Source organism: Hetaerina americana, unplaced genomic scaffold, assembly GCF_022747635.1.
Source record: "Hetaerina americana unplaced genomic scaffold, ioHetAmer1.1.p SCAF_10, whole genome shotgun sequence".
Lineage (NCBI taxonomy): Eukaryota > Metazoa > Arthropoda > Insecta > Odonata > Calopterygidae > Hetaerina > Hetaerina americana.
Window position 1 is genome coordinate 52121398 of NW_027286070.1, and position 23718 is coordinate 52145115.

Sequence of the window (23718 nt, forward strand, 5' to 3'; positions counted from 1 at the left end):
TAGGATAACTAATTAAGCTAAAACCTGGTTCTTCACTTAACAAAGCATATATTTCTAACAGACAATGGCGGTTACAAAATTTATGACAATTTTTTTGAACACAGAAGTTTTTCTGTACACTTTCGCTACTTTTATTACCAAAGAGAAATTTTTCCAGGACACAAACTGTAAACACAATGAGAGAATTCGAAATACTGTAAGATAATGGTACAATGTGAAAAAGTTAACAGTCTTTCGCGGCCCATTCGTCTTCCGGCAGGACACAGGTGGTACTCAATCTTCATAAGTAGCATATATTATTAAGATGGAGGAGATATTTGTAATAATGATATCCCAGGGTGTTGTAAAATTTCGGCACTAGAGTGCACTTTTAATGTGCTATCTTAATGCTGTGTAACTTTGCCATAAAAGAATATAAATGTTACATTGAGCAGAGGCAACCCTTGTGTAATTCAATTCATATGAAAGCGTAACAAGTACTAATGGAATATGCAAATACGTAATCAGATCAGATGTTTCAGATATTGAAAGATAATACAAACTCGTAATGATTTTCAGTACTAAAACCACCAATCTCGAAACCCGGATAAGGAAGAAATATGGACAATGGATTCACAATGTCATAGAGCACTGAATAAATACACGGAATAATTGGTGTGATTGGTATCGACACATCACTATTCGAATTTCTGTTCAATCACGATGAAACACAATTTTGCGAGTACTTTCACGTTGGTAGAATGTTAACAGAATGTGGTGGACAATGAGAAAATAGGAATAGGAATACCCCTACAACCGGGGATATGAATTTGAGGGATCGTAAATTCACTGCTCAAAGCACACGTGATAAACACAAATTCACAACAAAATCAGAATAGGTTGCTAGAGTAGACATACTACACAAAATGGATGGAAAACTTCTAGTCAATACCCACCGATTAAAACTTGAAACGAATTCTGAAATTTTATCCCAATTAATTATTCATGACTTATTACAGGGTCTAAAGAGACCAGGGTATCTCCGTTTCCGCGAAAACGCGGAAGACGGCTTTCTTTCGTAGTAACATGAGAATAGAGTGAATATCCTTAAAGGGCAGATTCGTCTTCGCGGTGTTTCCTGGCGGAAAATACTACTATGCATAAATATAGCAATAAGCTCAACGCTCAATTATGACAAGATATCCAGTATCCGTAAGAAAAAAATAGAGATTAAATCAGTCCCCTTAACTTGCCTTCCCTTAAGCGACGGCGAGATGCTTGATGAGCATTGTCTTTCTCCCCTGCTACCCGAGATATTTTGTTAAATTATTTGATTAACCTCCAGCGCAAAAGGCAAGGGTAATAATTTGTCAACTTTGTTTGGACGGCTTCTCCTGAAAATCGCCTCGTCCACTCTTCTTCCGTCTTTTTTTTTGTTTGCGGCCCACCGAAGTGATATTGGTCGTCGGATGTTCTCTGTTTGAACAAACGGTCGGTGACGATTTCGGAGAAGCACACTTCCCTGACCTGACCGGCGAGCAATCTTACTCGAAGGAGACCGACCGATAACTCCGCAGTTAGACTCGCAATAAGATCCAGCGCATGCAGAGCCTCTCCTTATGACGCATCCTCCTGTCGGGGGGTTGCTCAAATGGGAGCAAAGCGAAACGACGGAAATCGAGTGCGACAAAAATTTCGACGAGTGGATATCGTGTTTACGGCTGCAATATTAGAGGATTTTTTATTATATTTCAAATTGCACATACGTCTCACCAGTTCGTCCTCACATGGTTTGCCGATATGGTATAATTTACCGAAAACGAAAGACATCGATTAATATTGATAAAACCTTCCCTAGTCCTCACAACCTAGATATTTCGTTTGAAATATCGAGAGAGCGACATCGGTCGTCATCGGCACGTATGCGGGAGAAGGAAAAAGGAGCCAGTGATTTCAAGCGTTTCCCCGAAAGGAAAGAGGGGTCACTTCCTTCTTACCGCTGTTCCTCCAGCTCCGGGCGGTGTAGCAGAGATCCTCGAAGCCCACGTCAATCCTGGCGAGTGGCTGGCGGGAGCACAGAGCGAATTCCTCGCAACCTTCTTCCATGCCTGGGCCGCTCGTTCGTCACCGGACACAACAACGAGTTCGCTCACCGGCAGCATACTACCCTCCGGAGGCGATGCTCAGGAGCTCGGTGGTTGCGGCTGTCGGCCCGGAGGGATGAGGGGAGGGAAGGAGACTGGCGTGGGGTGGGGCTTAAGGAGGGGGGTGGGAGAAAGAGGGGCCTTGAGGGAGGGAGGCGGGGCTGGAGGGGGAGAGAAGGAGGAGGAAGTCAGGGGTAGTTGAGGGTTGACGTGGTGCCGTTCCGCGAGGCTTCCATCTGGTGGGCAAGAGGGCCAACTTAACGGGGCCTCCCCACCCGTCCGGAGAATCCCATAGGATGTAGGCTGGATACTCCCCTGGGAGGGCGAAACGAGGGGGTTCGCTTGTGGAAGGATTCTCGACCGTCATAAGTAGCTTCGAGAGGGAGAACTGGGCGCCACGTCTGACGCAAAATTTATCCAACGTCAGCGCATCGCTCCACATTGTAAATTTTAAATGGAATTTTAACAACGGAAAATTATCAATCATAAAATATTACCATAATTCTCCTATGCTTTCAGTCTCAGTCAATCACAATTTTGTAAAAAAATCGATTCGAAGGAATGTGAAGGAAGGAAAGTAATGCAAAAATCATTTGGCTGAAGATGACTGCCAAGTCCCTGGTAGGGAAAAGATCTGTCGACAGGATGATTTCTGTGAAGAATTTTTGTATTCTGTCCATTATATTTTACTGAAGATTTCCAAAAGACTGAGATATGACCCGTAAACTATAGTCACATTTTCTTGCTGTTATAACCACCTGTGAAATTCCTTATACTCTTGTTTCCCCTTCCATTTTCCTGTAGACCTAATGAACTCTTAAGGTATTTGATACATAAAATCCCAAATTTCTTTCAAAACTCCTAACCCCTTTGGCCGAGCAATTGTGATGGTCACGAATAATTGACACGAACAACCATGAGTAATAATGAGCTAATGGCATTATATTATAAGTAATATTGGCCTTATTAATAATACTCCCAACTTGCGGATACTTATCATCCCGACCATGCAACATATATGTATCCGTATTTAAAGAGAGATGAAAATAACGTCCATCGGACTTTTTACCAAGGGCGCAAAATTTTTAACATCGACAAAATTTGACTCTTTTTAAGTTAACCTTCAGTCATAAAAAAAAGGCAAAAACTTAGTGAGCCTTCGTTTCACTCTTTGGTGGCAGCCATCACCAGGAACTTACTTCATCTAATTGGCAAGTTTCACAATTCCGGAAAGAGAACGCTTCTATTATGGCAATTATAGCATAATGCATGTAATTCGAGGTTAAATCACTGAGAAATTGTGGCTTAAAATTTTGAAATTTATTCATATTTTTCCACGTTATAAATTTGAATGAATCGCAAATTGAAGTGTTCAATGTGGTGGTTCAAAGTGTTCCTGGAGAGGAGAAATTCAAAGTGCATCACCCATTCATCCATGGGCAAACACAAGTTTTCAACCACGAAGCTAAACATCCTGCTTTTGATCGCCTTCTGCCATAGATCACGCATTTTGTAATTGAGACCTAACAGCGGATGCCATTCTTTATAACACTAGTTTCACATTTTGTTGCTGAAATCTCTGAGGCAATTTACTTTGCTATACGTTCTCCCGTAACTTTCGCTTTCATTTTCCACGTTTAGTTATTTCGTTTTCACTTAGTTACTATGAATCGGTTGACAAAATAATTTTAAAACTCGGGAGTGTTGAAACTCCACTAGGAAAAACCGGTCCTCGCCTGGTGCGTATAGAGCGGCATATTGAGTACGGCGTGCATAATCTCCGAACACGTTTCACCTAAGCACACTTTACACGGTGAATTTTTTTGGCATTTTTGAAAACCGCTCATTAACTCTCAACAACCCACATGGCCACTACTATACGTGGTTTGTAAGATGATAGTTTAAAGGCCCCCCATTCCATAGGATAGGACCCCCCCCTCTAAATGGCGAAAGTTTGATACAACCGGCGGTAAAACTTGTCAATTGTCCTCGATATCTGAAGCACTCCTCCAAATATTGGCTCAAGTTGGGAATTTTCCGATAAAAATGTGTCTTCCGAAATTCAATGCATTGATACATATGCGTTAAATTTTCGGATTTAAGCATTGAACCCAGATAGTTTACATGGTACCTATTGCCGCTCAATTCAGTATTAACTACCAGGACAAAGGTATTTGGTATTTGTTTAACTCATGATGATCCGTGCCGCATACAGGCATCGTCTCCTTAATCAATAGCTTCCGTATGTTTCAACGACAATTTTTTTATCCAGCATTAATACTCTTTAATATAGCGAATGGAAAAATCATCATTAAGTCTAATAACCAACCTTGCCACATTCTACTCTGAGTATCGTTCTTGCAATAGATGATGCTTTGGCCTCACCTTGATTTCACGCTCTCTAGGCTCACTAGTACTGCGATATTTAATTCAGATACGTACTTAATTTCTTCATATATGTTTCAGTAACGAAGAAAACAATCCAGGCGGAGTGAGAGAACAGGCAGCCGGAAAGAAGTGGGATCGAAAAATGCTAAAGTAATTGGGGGAAAACAATACAAACTTTTCCCTTTTGTTTAAAGAAAATGGCATAATTTTCAAGAAATAAGTTAATATTGTCGCTCCATCTCATTGGTAATCGATGTTCAGTGTGATAATCAGAATTGCCATAAACTAGAACCAGGTGATTCATATTCCTTTGAAAGTCGGAAATAAACTATTTTTCATACATTTCCAGTTTACAGGCATAATTGTTACTTCTTGTGGTAATTTTAGCGAACTAACTTTCTGATAATATGGCATTGATGCAAATTTATTACACGAAAATTTTAAACTCAGGGAAGGGAGAGGGGGAATTATCCTACCCCGCCCTCCCTAATGCCTCTGACGAGAGCAATTAACTAATGACAAACGTATTCACGGGCGTGAATATGAGGACATAAAATGTTGCAACTGAAAGATGTGGCGATAAAACATAAATGAGCTGAAATTAGAATGAAAAGGAATTAGAAGGAAACTATCATGCCCAAATGAACGAATGAGTCCAATCACCAATATGTTCATTAGTTCCGAGAGGAGAAGTGCCTCAAATTGGAGGTTTAGAAATATATGGGGCTGAATATCTAAAATTCATTTTTATCTCTCGACCTTTAACTGGTTAATTAAAAAATAGATGAAGGGAGAGATAATTTAAGAGCGTAATCTACTTATTACATGAATGAAAAAAAAAGATTTTCCGCATAGAGAATTGACCAACTTGCAGAAATCGCATGGGAATACCACTAATATCACTGAGAAGTAGCCGATCTATGTTATTCTTATCAGTACCATCGGGGAGGGGGGCGGGGCAAAAACAGAAAGATGCCAAACCAGTAGAAACACGTAGTTATGCCTTTTTCTGAGTGCTGAGTGGCATGTAGGCGTGTAACGCAATAGCGCAGATGCGTTCAATAATTGAGTAGGACGTACATACAAGTGGAAGTCATTCCCACGCGGACGTCAGTCCACTCGTGGATTTCCCGATGTCTTTCTACCTAGTCATCTGCCTCTCAAAGAGGCTAAGCCGGAGAGTGTTCTTTTAAGGGCCTTAAAGGGTCTCGGCTATTGAAAATTTCACGCAAAACACTTCTATTCCGACGGGAACATCCTTTCGACCTTGAAGAGCGAAAAAATTTCTTTTCCCGCCGGAGTCAACTTCCTATCGCATTCCCGTTTTCTCTCCAAGTTGGGCTCATTTTTTTCTACACGTTTTTGGCTCGCGACGGAAATATTTCGTCACGGCAGTGAGAAAGGCACGAGGGGACTTGGGTGGCGTCGATTACCACCGCCGTCATTGACCCACGAGATATAAATGTCCCTTGGTGAATGAATGAATATGGACAGGAAATCACGCGAGGAAATTCAAAATCATTTGTGGAAAGAAGAAAAAATACACAAAAAGTCTCTTCACTTTGGGTTCAATTTTCAAGCCACTGTTTCGTATCACATAAGGTTGAAATGCTTTAAATATCAAGTTTGATTTTAAGACTTCTCTCATTTCGCCTAAGGCATTCTCTGACATGATACGATGCTTTCTGTAGCAGTTAAACTACTCTGGTTTTTAATTCATTCCCATTCAGCTTGTCACTTCTGCACAGAAAATTTTTCACAGATCCAACCTCCTGCCTCACTATCTTGAAATAAGTACTAATTAACTCATGCGTCGGAAAGGATTTTCACTCAACATGGGTAGTAATTCGTGCCTCAATAAAAATACCACTGTTAGCACATGAACGCTTTCGAAACTGTCACATAGTGACCTCTTATAGAATTCGATGGCTAGATCTGATAAAAAATATATCCCTTCTACCTGCAGTAAATGTTGATGGAGTAAATAACCCAATTTAATAAATTCGTAAATAGAAATATAAAACGAAATGATGACAATAGTCAAAATAAACTCCAGTACCTACATTATTTCTATGATTATCACCATGTTTGGAATTAATACTGGTATTTGAGAGCATTGATAGGTTTTGATACAAGGAGTACAATTGAAAATTGCACATTTTCAACAATTAAATAAGAAATTGTTATTGTCAATAGTTAAGGTAGGTTTTTCATTGACTCAAGAACTTATCATGGTTACCATTATAAACCCAGCCTTGAGTGGCACTGAACACTACATCACTCCACACTAAAGTACACATTTTTTTCAGGCACAGAAACTCTCCACCACCCTTTTGGAGGAGCCCATTATTCTCTTTAGCTCCTTCCACCTCGCTTTACCAACATTTCCCCTTCTAGTGCCGTGTTCGTCATTCCGTTGCCTTTCAGTATCACTTCGAACTTCTCCAAGCAGCTTCTCTCTTCCCCTACCATGCCTACGACTTCGTTTGTTTCCCTTTCTGTCCATTTTGTCTGTTTCATTTCTCTTCAAACCCACATCTCCAAAGCCTCCAAACTACGCGTATCCTCTAAACTCATCGACCAAGTACAAAACATACAAAAATACGTTCCATATCAATTTTTCACTTTTTCTATGTCCTATTTTACGGTCTTCAAGTACCTTCTATTTATAAAAACCTCTTGACCCAATGAATTCTTTTCTTAATGTCCTCACTGATTTTCCCATTTTCTTCTGAAGCACTTTCAAAATAAATGTTCTGACTGCTCTAGTTAATTCCATAAAAATGCAATATTTACAGAGCGTTCCTCTTTCTTGAGAATCTCATTTTCTCCATTTTCTTGTCAATGATTCTCATCCCCGTGAATAAGCATATAAAGAACGTTATAAGTTTCCCAAATACACTTTAGCTTTTAGCATTACTCCTCTACTATTGCACTGACAATTTAAATTCCCATCTTACTCCCTTGGATTTGAGCATCACTTTCAACCCGATTGCCATCCTTTATCCTTAACAGTGGAGACTGAGACGTGCAGTATTGGAGTAAATAGGAGAACCATAGCCATTTTCTTCAGTATAAAGATTCTATAATACACATTTTCACTTTTTTTCTGTCTTTGATCTGCTTATGTCCTAGTGAGTTTCGCAATCAAGTTTTACACTGGGAAAAATTGCTATTATTTTCTAAATATATTATTTCTATATTTATTGTTATTAATGTTCAATATCACTTCATCAACATAAAAGGTCTGCCCCAAAAGTAGTACGTATGAGTCATTTTTTCCCGGATAGAAGTCACTCAGTCCTACTACTTATGGCATAGACCTTGTATGTACTAGTGTTTGTCAAAAGTTTCGCGCTAATTTATTCATGCTGAAAGGTCGATTCAACGGGCATTTGAACGTTATTTCAAATACTCAGGGGTTCAATTAAACCTCCAGCTACGGTAGTAAAAATAATTGGTAATACAAGCCATACTTGTACATGGCTTCCCCGAATGTTTACAAATATATCTTATGACCCAAAAGATAGCACGTAAATGCCATTCCTTACTTATCGCGTTCCCCAGAGACGGAACCATGAGAAGATTTACTCCATCCGGAAGGAGGTATTGAAAAATTCTAAAATGGCCGCTCGATTTTTCTTAAATAAAAAATTAAAGCATCATATATGCATATGCGTATATATATATATATATATATATATATATATATATATATATATATATATGCATTCAAACACGAAATCCCGCCAAACGGCGAACAAATACTTATTTATATAGAAACAGATATAAGGAAAAGGGATAGGAACACACATAAAGGACGAACACAGGAGAGGTGCAGATCACGAATGTAAAAATATTTCCGGTCTAGGAAATATTTTTACATTCGTGATCTGCTTGATTCCGCCTTCCCCACCTCTCCTGTGTTCGTCCTTTATGTGTGTTCCTATCCCTTTTCCTTATATCTGTTTCTATATAAATGAGTGTGTGTATATATACATATATATATATATATATATATATATATATATATTATATATATATATATATATATATATATTTATTTATTTATTTATTGTGATAAATATTTTTCAAATACAGCATTAAGTCATTAGGACCGATAAGCAAGCTGTTGTCATGAAGGTAAAATGAGTACACTGCTAACTTCAGTTGTAAACAATCAACAGAGCTGTTTCCCCATTGTTCAATTCGAAATATAAACAACATCCAAGTCACGAAGAATGACTAAAAAGGAAGTGCAACATAATCTCTTCCAGCCAGCTTAGGTTTTCACAGTCATTCGAGGACGCTGGCTTTCGAGTTTGTTTATATTTGAAGCCCGTCGTGCCTCAACGCTACTCTCACTCTGCATCGAACGTCTACATTCCGCTCTTGAAACATACCGACTGCATCGCTGTAAAAACGTTGAACAGCAAAATATCTCACATGCAGCTAAACCCGAAACCGGCCTTAGTTTCCACTGCCTGCCTTCAATCTTAAAGTCTATTTATTTATTTATCCAACGAATTTTTTATTGGGGCGAGATTGAGACTTAATAGCCCCTTCTGCCATCTAGCCTCTATACATACATACAGTAAAGACAATTTCAAACAACCAAGCCCTAGATGGAGGAAAGTCCAATTAGGTGGGAATCGAACCTGCGACCTCTGAGTTGGCAGGTGAGGGCGTTACTCGGCCAACAACGGTGACGGTAATAATTTAGCAATAATTTTACAATGAAGAATAAGGAATTATTCTCTTTCTCCATAATCATTTCTGAAAAATATTAATATGCGCTTTGATTTCATTCTATTCATAGAATAATTTTCTGTTGAGTGACTTTAAGGAATAATATCTCGCAAAGAGGTATACATAAATATAGTGTCAACAACTTTTTGATACAACAAACTTTACTATTGGTGTTTACGTTTTCATTTTGACCGAGAAGCTCAATAAAAATGACCATTAGTAAAGTGATGGGTCCCCATATCCGGCGTGATGGGAGTAGTCAAGATCGTTCCTGTACTATTGCATATGAGACATACGTATCAAGGAAATACCACGTTTTCCTTGAGTCTCCCCCAATATTCTATCGAAATAAAATTAAAAAGTTGCAGTAAACCCCCAAAGTAAATATTCAGAAAAGAACATCTCGAAGTTTAAGATGAGGAATGCATTAATTAAATTTAATATCTAGCCGCTACGTTAGATCAGCCATCTCTCCTTTGAAAGGAAACTAACAGTTTTTTAAGAATAATGTTAATAAGACTTTAAATGCTATCAGATAACAATGCACGCATCTTAGCCACGAATCAACTGCAGAGCGATTGAAATGCTCTGATCGGATTATATCTGAGTCCTTGCTTGTTTTCCTCTGGCTCTTCACGGTTAGCTTATTTATTAAAGTATTTAGCTATGAATTTACTGTCAATAGTTTGGAGGGAAATTCCGAAAAATCCCTGTCGAATACTTTTGAAAATGGACAGGTGATAACGCAAGAATGTCGCAGCCTTTCTTTAGCTTCTTCGTCCAAACTCCCCAAATAAAAAATACACCCTGTAAAAAAATGCCAAAAGAGTTTAGATTAAACAACCCACGTACACACATCCGTGGCAGAAGTTCATTTTGATTTTAAGTGCTATAATGGCCGTCAGGCGTATGCTATTAATCTGAAGGGGAAAACGAAACCCATACGTATGTCCGCGGTGAGTATCCGCATCAAGTCATTAAGATTGCCAGATTGGCATGTTACCAATATGGCTTCCGAGGTCAGAAATTTTCACATATCCACTAGCCGAGTAATCTTTACTTTGCCGCTGCTGTTTTTACGTAGTGGATTACCCCAGATAAATCGCCAAAGGAAAATCACCACTTACCTTCCACATTCCAATTGGCTGAACATAATTACTAGCCATTGAAGCTCCAATATTTTGTAATCCGGATGGAACTAATTCGAAAGTTTAAAGAGATTTTACCTCATATGGATGTTCCATGAAGAATGGAATTCGAGTCAAAAATATAACGAACGATTCATGTTTCCTCAGAAAGTTAATTTATCAACATGGAGTTCAAAATGTAAAAAGCTTATCACTTGGTTTTCCATCGAAAATATTGCCATTCTAATTACGTTTCATATTACTTAACAGGGCACACTATCGCTCGATATTTTCACTGAACATTTGTTTCTCACGCTGAAGTTCTTAAGCAATCTTTTATATTTTTAATATTACTTTAAAACGTTAATACAGAGCTACATATTCTACTCTGGATTTCATGGGTTGTCGGATATTTCTGAAATCAGTAAGTTAAGCTCAGAAAATGTAGACTAGCATAACATAAGACTAGTAATATTTATTATATTTCGTCATCGGTTAAAAAATTTTCCAGTAATGTGTTTAATTGGAAGAGCGTAGTTGAACTTCCACAATGAGAGTAGGAGCTTCTATGATTGGCTGTCCGTCTCTATCTAGTCTAGACGATTATAGCCTTCAATATGTGTTTCCCAATCTCCAACTTGTCATTCATCATTGATTTTACTTTCATAAATAATGAAAAAAATGCATTCACGGCAAACTGTTAGCAATTACAAAAACGGCAATAGACGTTTTCATCCACCGACCGCACCAAATTACTCAAGAGAACTCGATAAGCTGACCCATCAATGTCGGATGGATACTCATTACTGGCAAGAACTTGAAAAGGCCTTAATTTTTATTCCTTCCACTTCCTCGCGTTCTCAATATTCGGTATCAATTGCCACGAACTGTTGCATTTCTGTATTATTCATCAGTTATTTTCCATAAGTCCGAAGGTTCTATTTCTGAGACCGCAGGAACGGAGGCAAATCTCTTCATAAGTGGCGATTGAAAATGACTTCCGGCGATTTACACACTCGCAATATGCACTGCAGAAACATTATCCACTGATGGTAAATTATTAAATTACACACAGAAAGTATAAAGTCTCTTGCGCACAATTCAATGAAAATTTAACAAGAATAATTGTACAAGACGCCTTGAATGTAAACGTAGGTCCCGTTATATTTATAATTCGCAAGAACAGGAAAGTAATTGAGGCGCCCTTTCAAGACGGAGCTGAGTACACAATCCATCTCATTTATTATAACATGACCATGGAATATACAACATATATTTTTAATAACCCACAGATCTCAAGAGATCTAACTCAATAATTGCGCATCTTTTATGAGGTTTTAACATGCTCGAAGATTATTTGAGGAAAATAGTTACTACTTATGCCTTTTTAAGCAATGGAACAGCACGCTAAAATTTAATTAAACTTGTAGTTATTTTCATTTTTAATGCATCAAAGTTATTTGAATTTCCCCTCAGGTAATACACATTTTCGTGGATAGGAAAAATTTCGAGATAATACTCGATTGAAGTCATTTAAAATTCGCGTTTAACATAAAATTGATGGATATGCGCCGGAGGTAAAAGTCAATGCACAATTCTTTAAATTTCGTTTCCCTACTCAAGCAAACACCATGAAGGTTTTTTAAAAGACCCAGCGGAAACATCTGGCTTTGCCATTTCATCAGCTGTGTATCGCTGCGCTTGTTGTCCGAACGTGAGTTATGATAGGTTAATCCCATTCGTGTATATATATCCCTTGGGTATGCATTACAAGCATATCCATGAAACTTTAGATCCGGATTCTCGCCGAGAAATTTTATGTAAAATGGACCGTCCAACTCTATTCAAATTAAACATGGCCGAGGTCATGGCGTCATGTCATACTAAAGTTTACATGAATGAATTTTTAAGAAAAGTCTTATCGTGTGAAAGAACCGTACGCACCTATCCCTCAATTACGGAAATGGGAATGCCTCAAGAAGGCTTTCCATCAGAGTGCGGGGCGGAGGTAGGAGCGGTTCCAGGCTATCTTTTAGATTGTAGACACGAAGAAATAAAAAATACAGGGTTCGTCCGGAAAATAAGTGTACTGACTCCTGGGCTGGGCGCGCCGCTCCAGGCGCGCCCAGCACCGCTCTGACGGGCTGCGATTGGAGGGGGGTATGTTGGCAAGCGACGCTGAAAAAGGCAGTCGGCTCTGAGCTGTGGTGTAGTGAGGAGCTCTGTTAACGCGAACCTCCACGCTTCGACCCACGTCACGGAACGCGATGCCGAAGTTTTTGGAGTAGCGTTATTCCATCAAATTTGCGGTAAAGCTTGGGAAATCGTCTACCGAAACTGTCGGTATGATTACCCAGTCTTACGGGGAGTCAGCCATGTCCAGAAACATGATCTTTCGGTGGCACAAGATGTTCGTGGAGGGCAGAGAAGAGGTCGACGACGAGTCTTCGAGAGGTTCCCGATGATGCCTTCGCGGGAGCGTTCCAGGAATGGGAACGCCGCTGGAACAAGTGTATCGACTCACAAGGGTCCTATTTTGAGGAATATTAGCTTAAGATATGTAAAAGTATAATACATTTTTTTTCATGAGCTCAGTACACTTATTTTCCGGACGAACCCTGTAATACAGTATTGGTTACATAAAATATTTACAAGAACTCGTGCCCTTCGGAGGAAAGAAACGGGATCGTTCAGAATAAGCTGTCCCGCCTCATGCCACGAGTGATAGATAAAATAATTCTCAAACGGCCTACGTCACTTAAAAACTTCCTGCTTCATACGTATATAAGTTGTACGTGCGTATGGACGGTTGCATTTCCTATTCTAAAAACTAAACGGAGCATTGACAATGAGCGTGAGCTTCAAGGAGAAACGATCGAAGGCTGCATTTCTCCATGCGTCGGTGAAGCAGGAGAAGAAGTTCAAGTGTTTACACTCTTGGAAAACGTAGAGCTGAAAATGTCTACCCATATGCAGCGGTGTTTGCATTGGGAAAAGGAGTGCAGGCGACTCATTAGGGAATGAGCGAGGATGAACAATGGGACGACGGCCGTCGACTGAGCAGAGGGCAATCACAAGATAGCGCGCGCCGCCGCTTCCACGGATATGTTTATCCGGGAAAAATGGCGGGTAGCAAGGATTGAGGTGTTGAAGGGCAGAGGCCGCTTAAGAAAAAGAGAGTGGCAGTAAGAAATAAGTAGAAGTGAAGCTGTACACAACAAATAAATGTTAACATCATAATCCTCTTGCCAGTCATTTACTTAATTTCAGTCTGAAAGCATCATCGAGTACGTATGTTGTAAAGTGATTTTTATGATTTAACAATCATTCGCATTTAATACTTTTACCGAATTAATAACTCTAATAGCAATTCCAGTGAGGCTGACTATAGTGTGAGACAAAAATTTGGCGTGAATTTGTCGTAATCAAGAGCTTCAGAGGGGTGCGAACCTCGGAAATGCCGCTCCCCTTCTACCAACATTCTTTGGTTTCATTTTATAGGGCGCGCATCAGCCACAAAACAATCCTAATCCATTCCAATATTAAAAAATGCAATCTTAATAAGACCAAGTCTTTCAGTAACATGGGCACACCATAAAAAAATAGAAAATAACAAAATACTAGCTAAAGCAAGGTTTATTCTTCACAGTAATTTTAGGTATCTACTTGACCATCCTACAAGGATATGAATATATAGAAGCACCATTTACGGCAGCAAATTCATTATATGGGCCCTTATTCTTACAACAACAGGATTCCATTCTCTATATGTGCGTAATTATTGGAACAACTTTCCTTCTAGTCTGTATAATTCGGCACTCATTTGACAACCTTTTAAACAACATATGCCATGGGATCGGCAATGAACAATATCGAGTCAGTACTTCGCGAGACGCCGGATGGAATTTATGATGAATCATAATACTTGGGGAATGAGGTGGCATTTCATGGAGTTACTTAGTCACAGCGATATTTATCTGCGAAGCCTAGGAAACATACATATCTGTTTTATGCGATGAAATTGAAAACAAGAGTAAGAGTGTGTACCCTTTCTATTGACTGGACTCATTCAATTTACTTTTTATTTCATTCAATACCAGCAAATTTAAAAACATAATTTTTTAATGAACTTTAATAAAACAAATAGATGGAAAAACTCGTACTTCGAAAAGAATAATCTTAAACAGAGATAAACAAGAAATGAAAAACTAGAGGAATACAATCGTTTTTCGGTAGTAAATGGATGCATTCGGAAAAAGTATAATTGTTATTTTGTAATTATTGTGGCAAATGATGAAACCTTTTTTGTTTACAAAAGCCGAAGCCATAACGATTAATATAAATAAAGATTTTAACAGGTGTACCTCACCTAAAAATTACGTCATATCAAGTGCCGAATGTATTTCATACTCAAATATTTTTTAATTAAAAAAAAAGATGGAAGCATTTCCCCTTCAAAACATGTTCCTTAATTCACATCTTTGAGGATACCTATTCTAAAAAGTACAGTAGGCTCTCTGATTCCAGTTTTAAATATTTTACAGCACCGCCAATGAGACGATTAGGTGCAGCATCTTCAGAATTACCAAGTCTATTGTGTTTATTTCCTCATGAAGCAGTTCTATCAAGTAACGCTGGAAATCGTTTCCTATAGCATAGTTAGCATTTCTCCTCACCCTTCGCTTATACCTGTACAAGCAAGTTGATCGTCCAACGCTTAAGTGTGCATTCGCCTACATCTGCACTGCCTCTCAGTTTTAGTTTAAAAACTTACCGACCTTGATGTCTTATGATTCCCACATTCTCAACTTGCCTGTTATGTGATTCTTTGCTGTTTTTCCTCAATAATTTCGTCTTATTTAATTGCGTCTTTTTCTCTCTTTCCTCACGGCACTTCATGTGGTTACGTTCCGGCTACAACCGTCTTGATCATGCCACGGCCATTACGCAGGGGTTGTTACTGAATATTTTCCACATCAGTAAAGGTCTCGGAAATCGGATAGACACGCCTACTCTGCTACAATTCATAAAATAATCGTGAAAATATGTGGAAACCAAACTGATTTGATACGTGAAGGTAGATTTTAACCCGTATTAACCCCCATGTTGCCTGAGAAATTCCACACACCAGGGTAGGAATGGGAATTTGTCTTCTCTGAGCTCAGCACCGTACACCGTACACAGTACATCTTTCTTCAAATGTCCCGGGAATCTACCGGCCAAAAGAAATGATAAGTAGTAAGCAAAAAGTTCGAGTCTCGCATATTTTTCGACAAGAATAATTATCTTGCGTGGAATATAGGTGCGATTTTGAGTTTTTTTTCGTTCGTTTTACTTTTTACTCCTTTCTAATTTGGAGGTAGGCAGTTTTTCCTTCTACCTACATTGTTCTCTCAAAAAATATGTACGGCCTGAGAGAAATTTCCTATGAATAATTGATCGGTCATGGCAAGCGCATTTCACAATGTCCAAAACTTAGCTTTTCACCAGGTTGGAAATAGATTTAATAATGCCGTTACCTTTTCTGAGACAATTACTTAATTGGACCTCAATTAAATAATTAAAACCTTGAGGACAGGTACGGTATTCTGAATATGAAAAATATGGCGCCTCCAAAGCACCAAGTTGTTCCGAATCGCACACACGCATCAAGTGCTCCGAAGCGTCGAAGCGACGCGTCGAACGAACTGATGCGTGAAACGCTTTAAAGCGCGTTTGCTACGCGAATCGGAACGCGCCCAAGGTCTCGACTCATGGCAGTGTGTGCATTTTTTGTGGTTGGCAACTATTCACTTTCGTTTGATTTCCATAATCTGGCCGCTGAAATCCTGTGTGACCATTGGAATTCCGATATAGTTTTGTCGATCATCGGATTTTCTCCAGAAGGTAGAACCACCAGTGTGCAAAGACTGGTAGTTACCGATACTCTAACCGAACCAGCAATACTTCGATAGCTCACGGCCAATTATCCATCAAGTGACTCAAGCCCAAAATTTAGTTTTCTTTTACAATTATTTTTATCTATTGTCAATCTAAACATCTTTCATCTTCCTGACACTAAACTCATACAAGGACTGTCTCAAACATAAGAAGAATAATGTACAAAGCGAACGATAACTACGGCCGTATAAATATAATGGGAAGAGTCCACCCCAGCCCTACTCTTATAAATGGGCAAAGGATGGGTGAGGGAAAATGGAGAAGATACAAGCAGTAAATCGATAAAAATTATAAAATTAAATAATTAACTGAAAATAAGACCAACAATAAATATAGTAAAAACTGAAAATAATTGAAATATAGTATTTAGATACCGCAAACGGTTAGAACAATGAAATGGAGGACTGCAAATAAATCACGTACTATCTAGCTTGGATACACTATACAGCATTGATCCATGCTAGTCTCAAGCACTCAAACGCACGTATACGTATGTTTGAGTGCGTTCCCATTATAAGAAGAATAAATCCAGGCAAAAAATATTGCAGATAAAAGCATGAATTACTAAAATTATTCAAGATAGCACCCATGTGCGCAAAACACACCGTTGCCTCTGCCAGTCTCGGTACGTTTCCTGGAAGGTGTCGATGGGAACCTCATTGAAACACCTCGTCACCGTCTTTTTGAAGTTATTCAGCGTTCCAAAATGGCTGTCTCACAAGTTCGTTTTTATTCTTGGGAATAAAAAGAAGCTCGACAGTGCCACAATGGAGCGTTGCCACCTCGTGTTTGGCCAGGTGCTCTGTCACGAGGAAGGTGGTGTGGGAGGGTGCGTTGTCGTGGTGCAGCCTCCAGTTGGCAAAGAACTCCTTCCTGATGCGTTACACCGTTTTCCACAGCCTAATGAGGATTTCCACGTAAAACTGACCGTTCACTCTCTGTCCCTGAAGCACATACTCTTTATGGATAATGACTTCTGAGTCAAAAAAACGATGAGCTTTATTTTTGGGACAGACCCTCTCTAAGTACCCTAAGATGCAAATTGACTTTTCCTAGTTTAATTGTCAAGTACAATTAATGAAATCAAGTTTAATTTTGTGATATCGTAAAATGCTATAGAAGGTTAAAAATTTTTGATGATTTTCAGCGCTTCACAGAAATTTAATTTTCTAAAGCTATCACCGTCTGTAAAGTCAGCGAAGGGGCTCCAATGTCTTAGACAAGCAACGCGTCATGTTTCTTTCCACTAATTCCTTTGCCAGATGGAGTATAACTTTACTAATCCACTGGATCTATGGATATTTTCTTCTATGCTCGTTTACAAGAGATATTGCTGTCGAATGTTCAACAGCAGAAATCATTATAAATCAAATTTTTCCCTATTTAAAATGATCATAATTTTCATTCTCTTCCATCGCCCGAGCCTTCAGCGTCCTTTGTGGCTACCGCTGGCCCTAGCATCACTCGGAGTAATAGACAGTGATAACGCAGTTCAATTAATATAAACAGTAATCGAATGATGCGGCTGTAATGGTGACAATGTCCTCACACTTGACCTACATTCATATTAATCGGAAACTTCCAAAAATATTTTATTCCTGGACTGTTACTGATATTTTAATGATCCTTTCCTTCAATACGTACCATAGAACTCCTATGAAATAGCACTGTGACTCAGTGGTACAGAATCTGTGCGAATCCTTTTGCAATAATTCTTATCAAGTCCATAAGTAAACATGTTTGAAGAAAACTCAGACCCGAGAAAATCGTTACATTGATGAGGGCCGTCAAATACAGAAAATCCATGCTAAAAAGAAAGACTCGTACTTTTCCACAGATTTTATTATACGGTACAACGCGTTTCACCGACTTGCGGCATCATCAGGTACAAATTTGCAAAACAGACAGAGCAAAGAATATATACCCTCAGGACAGAGTGGGGGCGGGGAGGGTTGGAAGGATTTGAGAGGGGTGGGGGCTTGCAGGTGCGTTGATGGATTGTTTTGACCATTTCCAGGCTAATTTCTCGGAGAGGAGTGGGGAGGGGTATGGGAATAATTGCTCATTACAAAGTGTCGTGTTGGGGTTCACCAAGTGCCTTCTAATCTCTAATTGCTCGAGAGCGTCCATTTTTAATCGTTTTGGGAGTGTGTGTAATATCTCTGGGACAAAGTCACTGCTGTGGTCGAATTCTAGTAAATGCTTGGCGAAGAGAGAGTTGTTATTCTGATTTTTGTGACACCTAGCGTGTTCCTTGACTCGTAACTTGATATTCCTGCCGGTCTGACCGACATAAACGCTGTTGCAATCCTCGCATTTCAGTTTATAAATGCCTGATTTGAGAAGGCTATCCTGGGTGTCTTTTCCATTGGCTAGAAGTTTGGAGAGGGTTATGGGTGGGTAGAAGGCTGCTTTGAGTGAGGTGGGTAGGCAGTTGGAAATCCTATATGAAAGATCTCCCAAAAACGGGATCGAGCACCACTTAAAATCTTTAGATACTGCGGGCTGTGATACGAAAATACTTTTTATGGCCATTGCTTTTTGTTTTTTCCGTAGTAATGTGTCAACTAGTTTGGGGTTGAAACCATTGTTGGTAGCTATATTAGTGATATTCACGAGTTCAATGTTGAAGTTTTTGGGGGAAAGTGGGATGTGTAGGAGGCGGTGGATCATGGAGTGGATGGATCATGGTGGATCATGGCTGCGTGTTTATGAGAAAAGTGCTGAGCGAGTTAAGTACGAGTCTTTCTTTTTAGTATGGGTATTTAATACTTCCACGAAGTGAAGCCTGAAACAATAGAATAAATACAGAAAAGTTTCGAGCTATCAACAACTTGTATGGGTACCACGTTAATCTTACTCAGGAGAAAATAATGCCAGTAAATCAATAGAACTAAGGTGAACGCTAATGAATATTGAATCAAAATGACTTACCGAGAAGACTTAAAACACAGGTGTTCGGTTATCGCGGACGTCGTCATAGATCACATGGTAGGAGCCGGGTCCAATTCGAGGGGAGAAATAAAGAATTATATAAATTTGATTGAAGATGAAGAATAGCTCTGAAAAAAGATAAGAAGAAATTAAGAGACGTCGGCCCTAAAGTACAACAAATGAACAATTTATATAAAGAAGTAAAGCGTTACGTAAAAGTTCAAGGTAAATTTGCTTTGAACACCGAAGAAATAAAATTAGGCGAACCCTGCAAGACAACTTTGGAAGGAAGATACCATGGCAACACCTTGAAATATCGATCTCAAGGCTTTTTGCCTCTACGCCAAGGAATATTTGAATAATCATTTAACCGTCGAAACTCTCAAGGCATTTTGTTTTGAAATAATTACAGCTGTAGCAATAAAAGCGAAAATTGTCAACGATTTCAGTGACTCATTCGAACTCAGTGATTCAGTTGGAAATGTTGGAAATAACCTTGATGAATGAGACTAAAATGATAATTCCAAGAAACTAATGAATATGCCGCAATTGTAACTTTTAACGGAGTCATTCGCTAAATGCGCAATGCAATGCTACAATTTCAGAGAGTAAAAATCATTCCCCGGGATTCGTATCCGGATCCCTCGATATCCGGTCAAGTGCTTTAGTCAGTTGAGCTATCGAGGCGTAACTTGAGTAATCTTGAAAAAGTATTTAAGGCCGCCATATAAAACCTTTATGTCAAGCATTATATGTGAAAGGATTTAAAAACTTTATCAATTAACATTAAATTGACAATTCAACGCAAATTCAAATAGTATTGTATTTAATACAATTCCAATGAGCAAAAATTATTTATTTTATACAGCTAATAAATCCCGTTCAGCAATTACCTTGTGTTACCATTCTAACAAAGATGCATCAAAGAACTTAACAAGACGAAATAAGTGAGGAAAAGGGCTTTGAAAACCATACTCTCTTAAATATTGCTCTTATATTATTTTATTTACAGAAAAAAGGCTGGTTTTAATGAACGTAAGGGTATGCAGACTAATTGGTAGCCATAATCACTTTGGACTTGACAAGTGGAAAACAGAGTTCTTTTAAGACATGCCACCTATATGGAAGTAGTATTTTGAAAGCGTGCATTTATGGCGGTGAAAAAATGAAGAATGCAGCGCTGAGTTGGAGGAAAACTGCCAGGAAAGATCATACGGCGCTCCAATAATATGGGAAAATGTACACTGATAACCTCCGGAAACACGAAGGCTACAAGCTTTGAAAAGTTTTAATATAGACGCCTGGCGTGCGGTTTTACATACACCATAGAAGGAACAATATGAACAACCCCGCAGGACCTCAAAAGGTCACATAATTAGAGACAAATTATGAGATCGACTGATTCAAGGACACTTTTTCTTCGTCGCAACACAATACAGGCCAGAGACAACACTAACATATTAAAATATATTTTTGTTCATCAGATTTTTTTTCATGGGTGATGTCTTATCACCACCACCTTTGTGTGACCTTGGGGAGGCCTGCGGACAACTGTGTGGAGTTATTAGTGGGGAAACGATCTAACTTGGAGGTCATTTTCCGCCATTAGAGATTAGCGGTCAAATTATATTTGATAGTACTTGCGGATGAGGTGAAAAGGCCGATTAAGACATTCAATGCCGTGAACAGACGCCGCACAAGGCTTTAAGACTACGAGATTCATCCATAAGGGGAAAATCCGGACGTTATTTACAGGAAACAAATTACTGGCGGAAAATCCATCGCCATCGAGATTTGGATCCAGCGCAACAGTGACGACTGATCGGCTGAAGTAGATAGGTGCTGACCCTCAAATGAAAAACTGAATATTTTGATTCAGAAATTTGAAACTTCAAACAGAACCTCTGCTATGAATTGATGCATTAGGTACCTCGTGCCATTTATCTTAGCATATGCTCAATGGGAAACATGTAGGGTTCCAATTGAGCTAAATGCCACCATGCAAACTCTCCCGTCAACGATTTCATTTCAGATGGTCATTTTTTTATTCTAGGCAAGATAATCAGCAACCCATGGGACAGAAAATCTCTGAAACAAAAAATAATTTGATTTAATAAACCAGGCGTTTTCCCTAACATATGCTAGAGTTTCAAATAGAATAATAATATTCAAATATTTTTACTTTTTCTGTGGTAAAATGATGCAGTGCAATATTTCCCTCAAGTATCGGAGTCGGATATTGTAGACTTGGCTCAGAGCAAGGCGATATACAATGAGTTTCGCAGAACACTTCAGAGAGTTAATTCGAAGAGAAAATTTGCACGTTTCCAAGGTTTAATATGAAATCAATTTTACATTTCATCGGTGGAATTCCGCTCTTCTAGTGGACAGAGAATATGGCGACGCGGTAGCTTCTGTGTGATCCTTACTTATCATGATGTTCATGTTCGTTGAAAAATTAAATACATTATATCATACTGCAGGAAAATATTAATGTTTGAAATATTTGAATAAAATTACAAAATAATAATTCAGAAGATCATATAATTATGCTTTCTGCACTTTACCTCCTTTGGATTCTACGTCTCTGAAGATTTTCATCGAAAATTGTATGCGGGCAATGTGTGTAACTTTTCTTAACTTTCGCTTCTTGCGTATTTTTTTCCGGAAAGCTAAGTTTTCAACCATCCGGTTTCGTGGACTGGGCAGTCAGTCAGGATGCAGTCCGCCGCTGCAGGAATAGCCACAGCGAGCGTCGGCTTTCGCTCGCTATCATTTGTTCAATTCCCATTGAAACACAGCGCGCGGGTTATGGTCGTCTTCTGTTTCCTCTCTGCGCTGCGCTGCCGCAGACATTAAAATGCGGTAGGACAAGGTCGCAAAAACGCGACAAAGGACCGGATGCATGAAATCGCAGTTTAAGAACTAGGGTAACTGACAAGCAGTGATTTTAGTACGTACGCTCATCATTCGAGAGTCCTCGCGGAGTTTCAACTTATTGATTAGAAATTACGTATTTTTATTTTAAGCTTTGTTTAGGCTTTTTTAAATATGCACTATACCAACCCGATTTCCGGGCGCAAAAGTGTGTATTACTGCAACTTCTAAGCAAATCAAAATTTATTTGGCTGATTCTCAATTGAAAATAAATTCAAACAGATTCACATATAAAAAATTGATCATATTTTGAAACATAATTTTAAAAATTATTTTCTACTCGGAATTATTACTTATTTTACTCGCTTCACCTATAATTATGTTGTTCTCCATAATTCTAAGTGTCCACACACTACTCTCATAAATCAATTAAGGCTTGATTAAAAATTCCCTCACTCATTAATTTGCTCCAGTTCGTGGCTTATCGACGGCAATTCCTTCTGCATAGCATGACACCTGCCAATGACACACGAATGGTACCGAAGCGGCCCGTAAAAACTTTCATAAATAAAATAATTTTGAAAGATATAATGAAACGATACACATTTGCCTTCACTTTAAGCGCTTTATAAGAGGTTTTTAATATTATGGTAAGAAATGATTCCAAAGCGTTTTAATATAATTTCGTCGTTACTTAAATATGTGGAACATACTCATCTTTTTTCTCTCAAAGTAATTCTATCCATCGTTTAATTATTTCATGGAAAGACTATGAATGGTTTTAACCCGTAAAACAAATTTCGACATGATCAATTAAAACTACGATATTCGTGGAACGTCCTGAGGCATTAGTATTATTTAATTGTGTTATTACTATCATTCCAAGAAGCACAAAGTATACAGTTGCCTGGAGCAAATACGATTGTTTTTCAAATTTGTTATTGTGACCGCGATGATCTAAGGTAAAATTAATTTCTAGGGATTAGTTTTGCGTCATAGCTCAATCCCAACAATATATTACTAATCAAACGAACTAATTCATATCAAATGCTATGCAGCCAGAGTCAATTTGAACTTAGTTGTGAAATATGGAACTGACCACAGATTTGTTGAATCTAAGATTTTTTCGCTAAATGTGTCTAAATTTCCGAAGTGTGCCTAATAAAATTTGACCAACTATTCAACAGTAAACCAACTATAAACTGCTTGCTGACCACTATCGGACAGCTGTGAACCAATTACAAAACATAGCATCTATGTTTAAGAGATTTGTCAAAAAACTCATTTTTTGTGCTAAAGCTGAATTTTTGAATTGGTTATTTTACACATAAATGCGTCACATTTATTCACATAAATCCTCAAATATGTATTGGTATGATGTATTGAATGAAATTTAGTGCAACTGTGTTATTTTTTAAGAGTTCTTTATAATAACACTGCGCATCCCCATCGAGAGCACCTGAAAGTTGAAATTGTAAAAACTATGCAGTGCTTCAAGTCCGCAGTTTGGGTTGCGAGCAGAGATGAAGTCGATATTGTCTCGTCTCTTACCAACAGCAAATGAACCTTTGGTTTTGAAA

At 38.6% G+C, this 23718-nt stretch overlaps 1 protein-coding gene across 1 annotated transcript in view; it reads right to left on the reverse strand.

The window, feature by feature from the left end:
- The window catches only part of LOC139700118 (ATP-binding cassette subfamily G member 4-like), a 62878-nt gene extending 60634 nt beyond the window's left edge, over positions 1-2244 (reverse strand). Inside the window, exon 1 of the mRNA XM_071598642.1 lies at positions 1977-2244. Coding sequence (XP_071454743.1) covers positions 1977-2085 — 109 coding nt within the window. The 5' untranslated portion in view covers positions 2086-2244. The remainder of the gene's footprint in view (positions 1-1976) is intronic.
- Positions 2245-23718: the final 21474 nt, after the last annotated feature.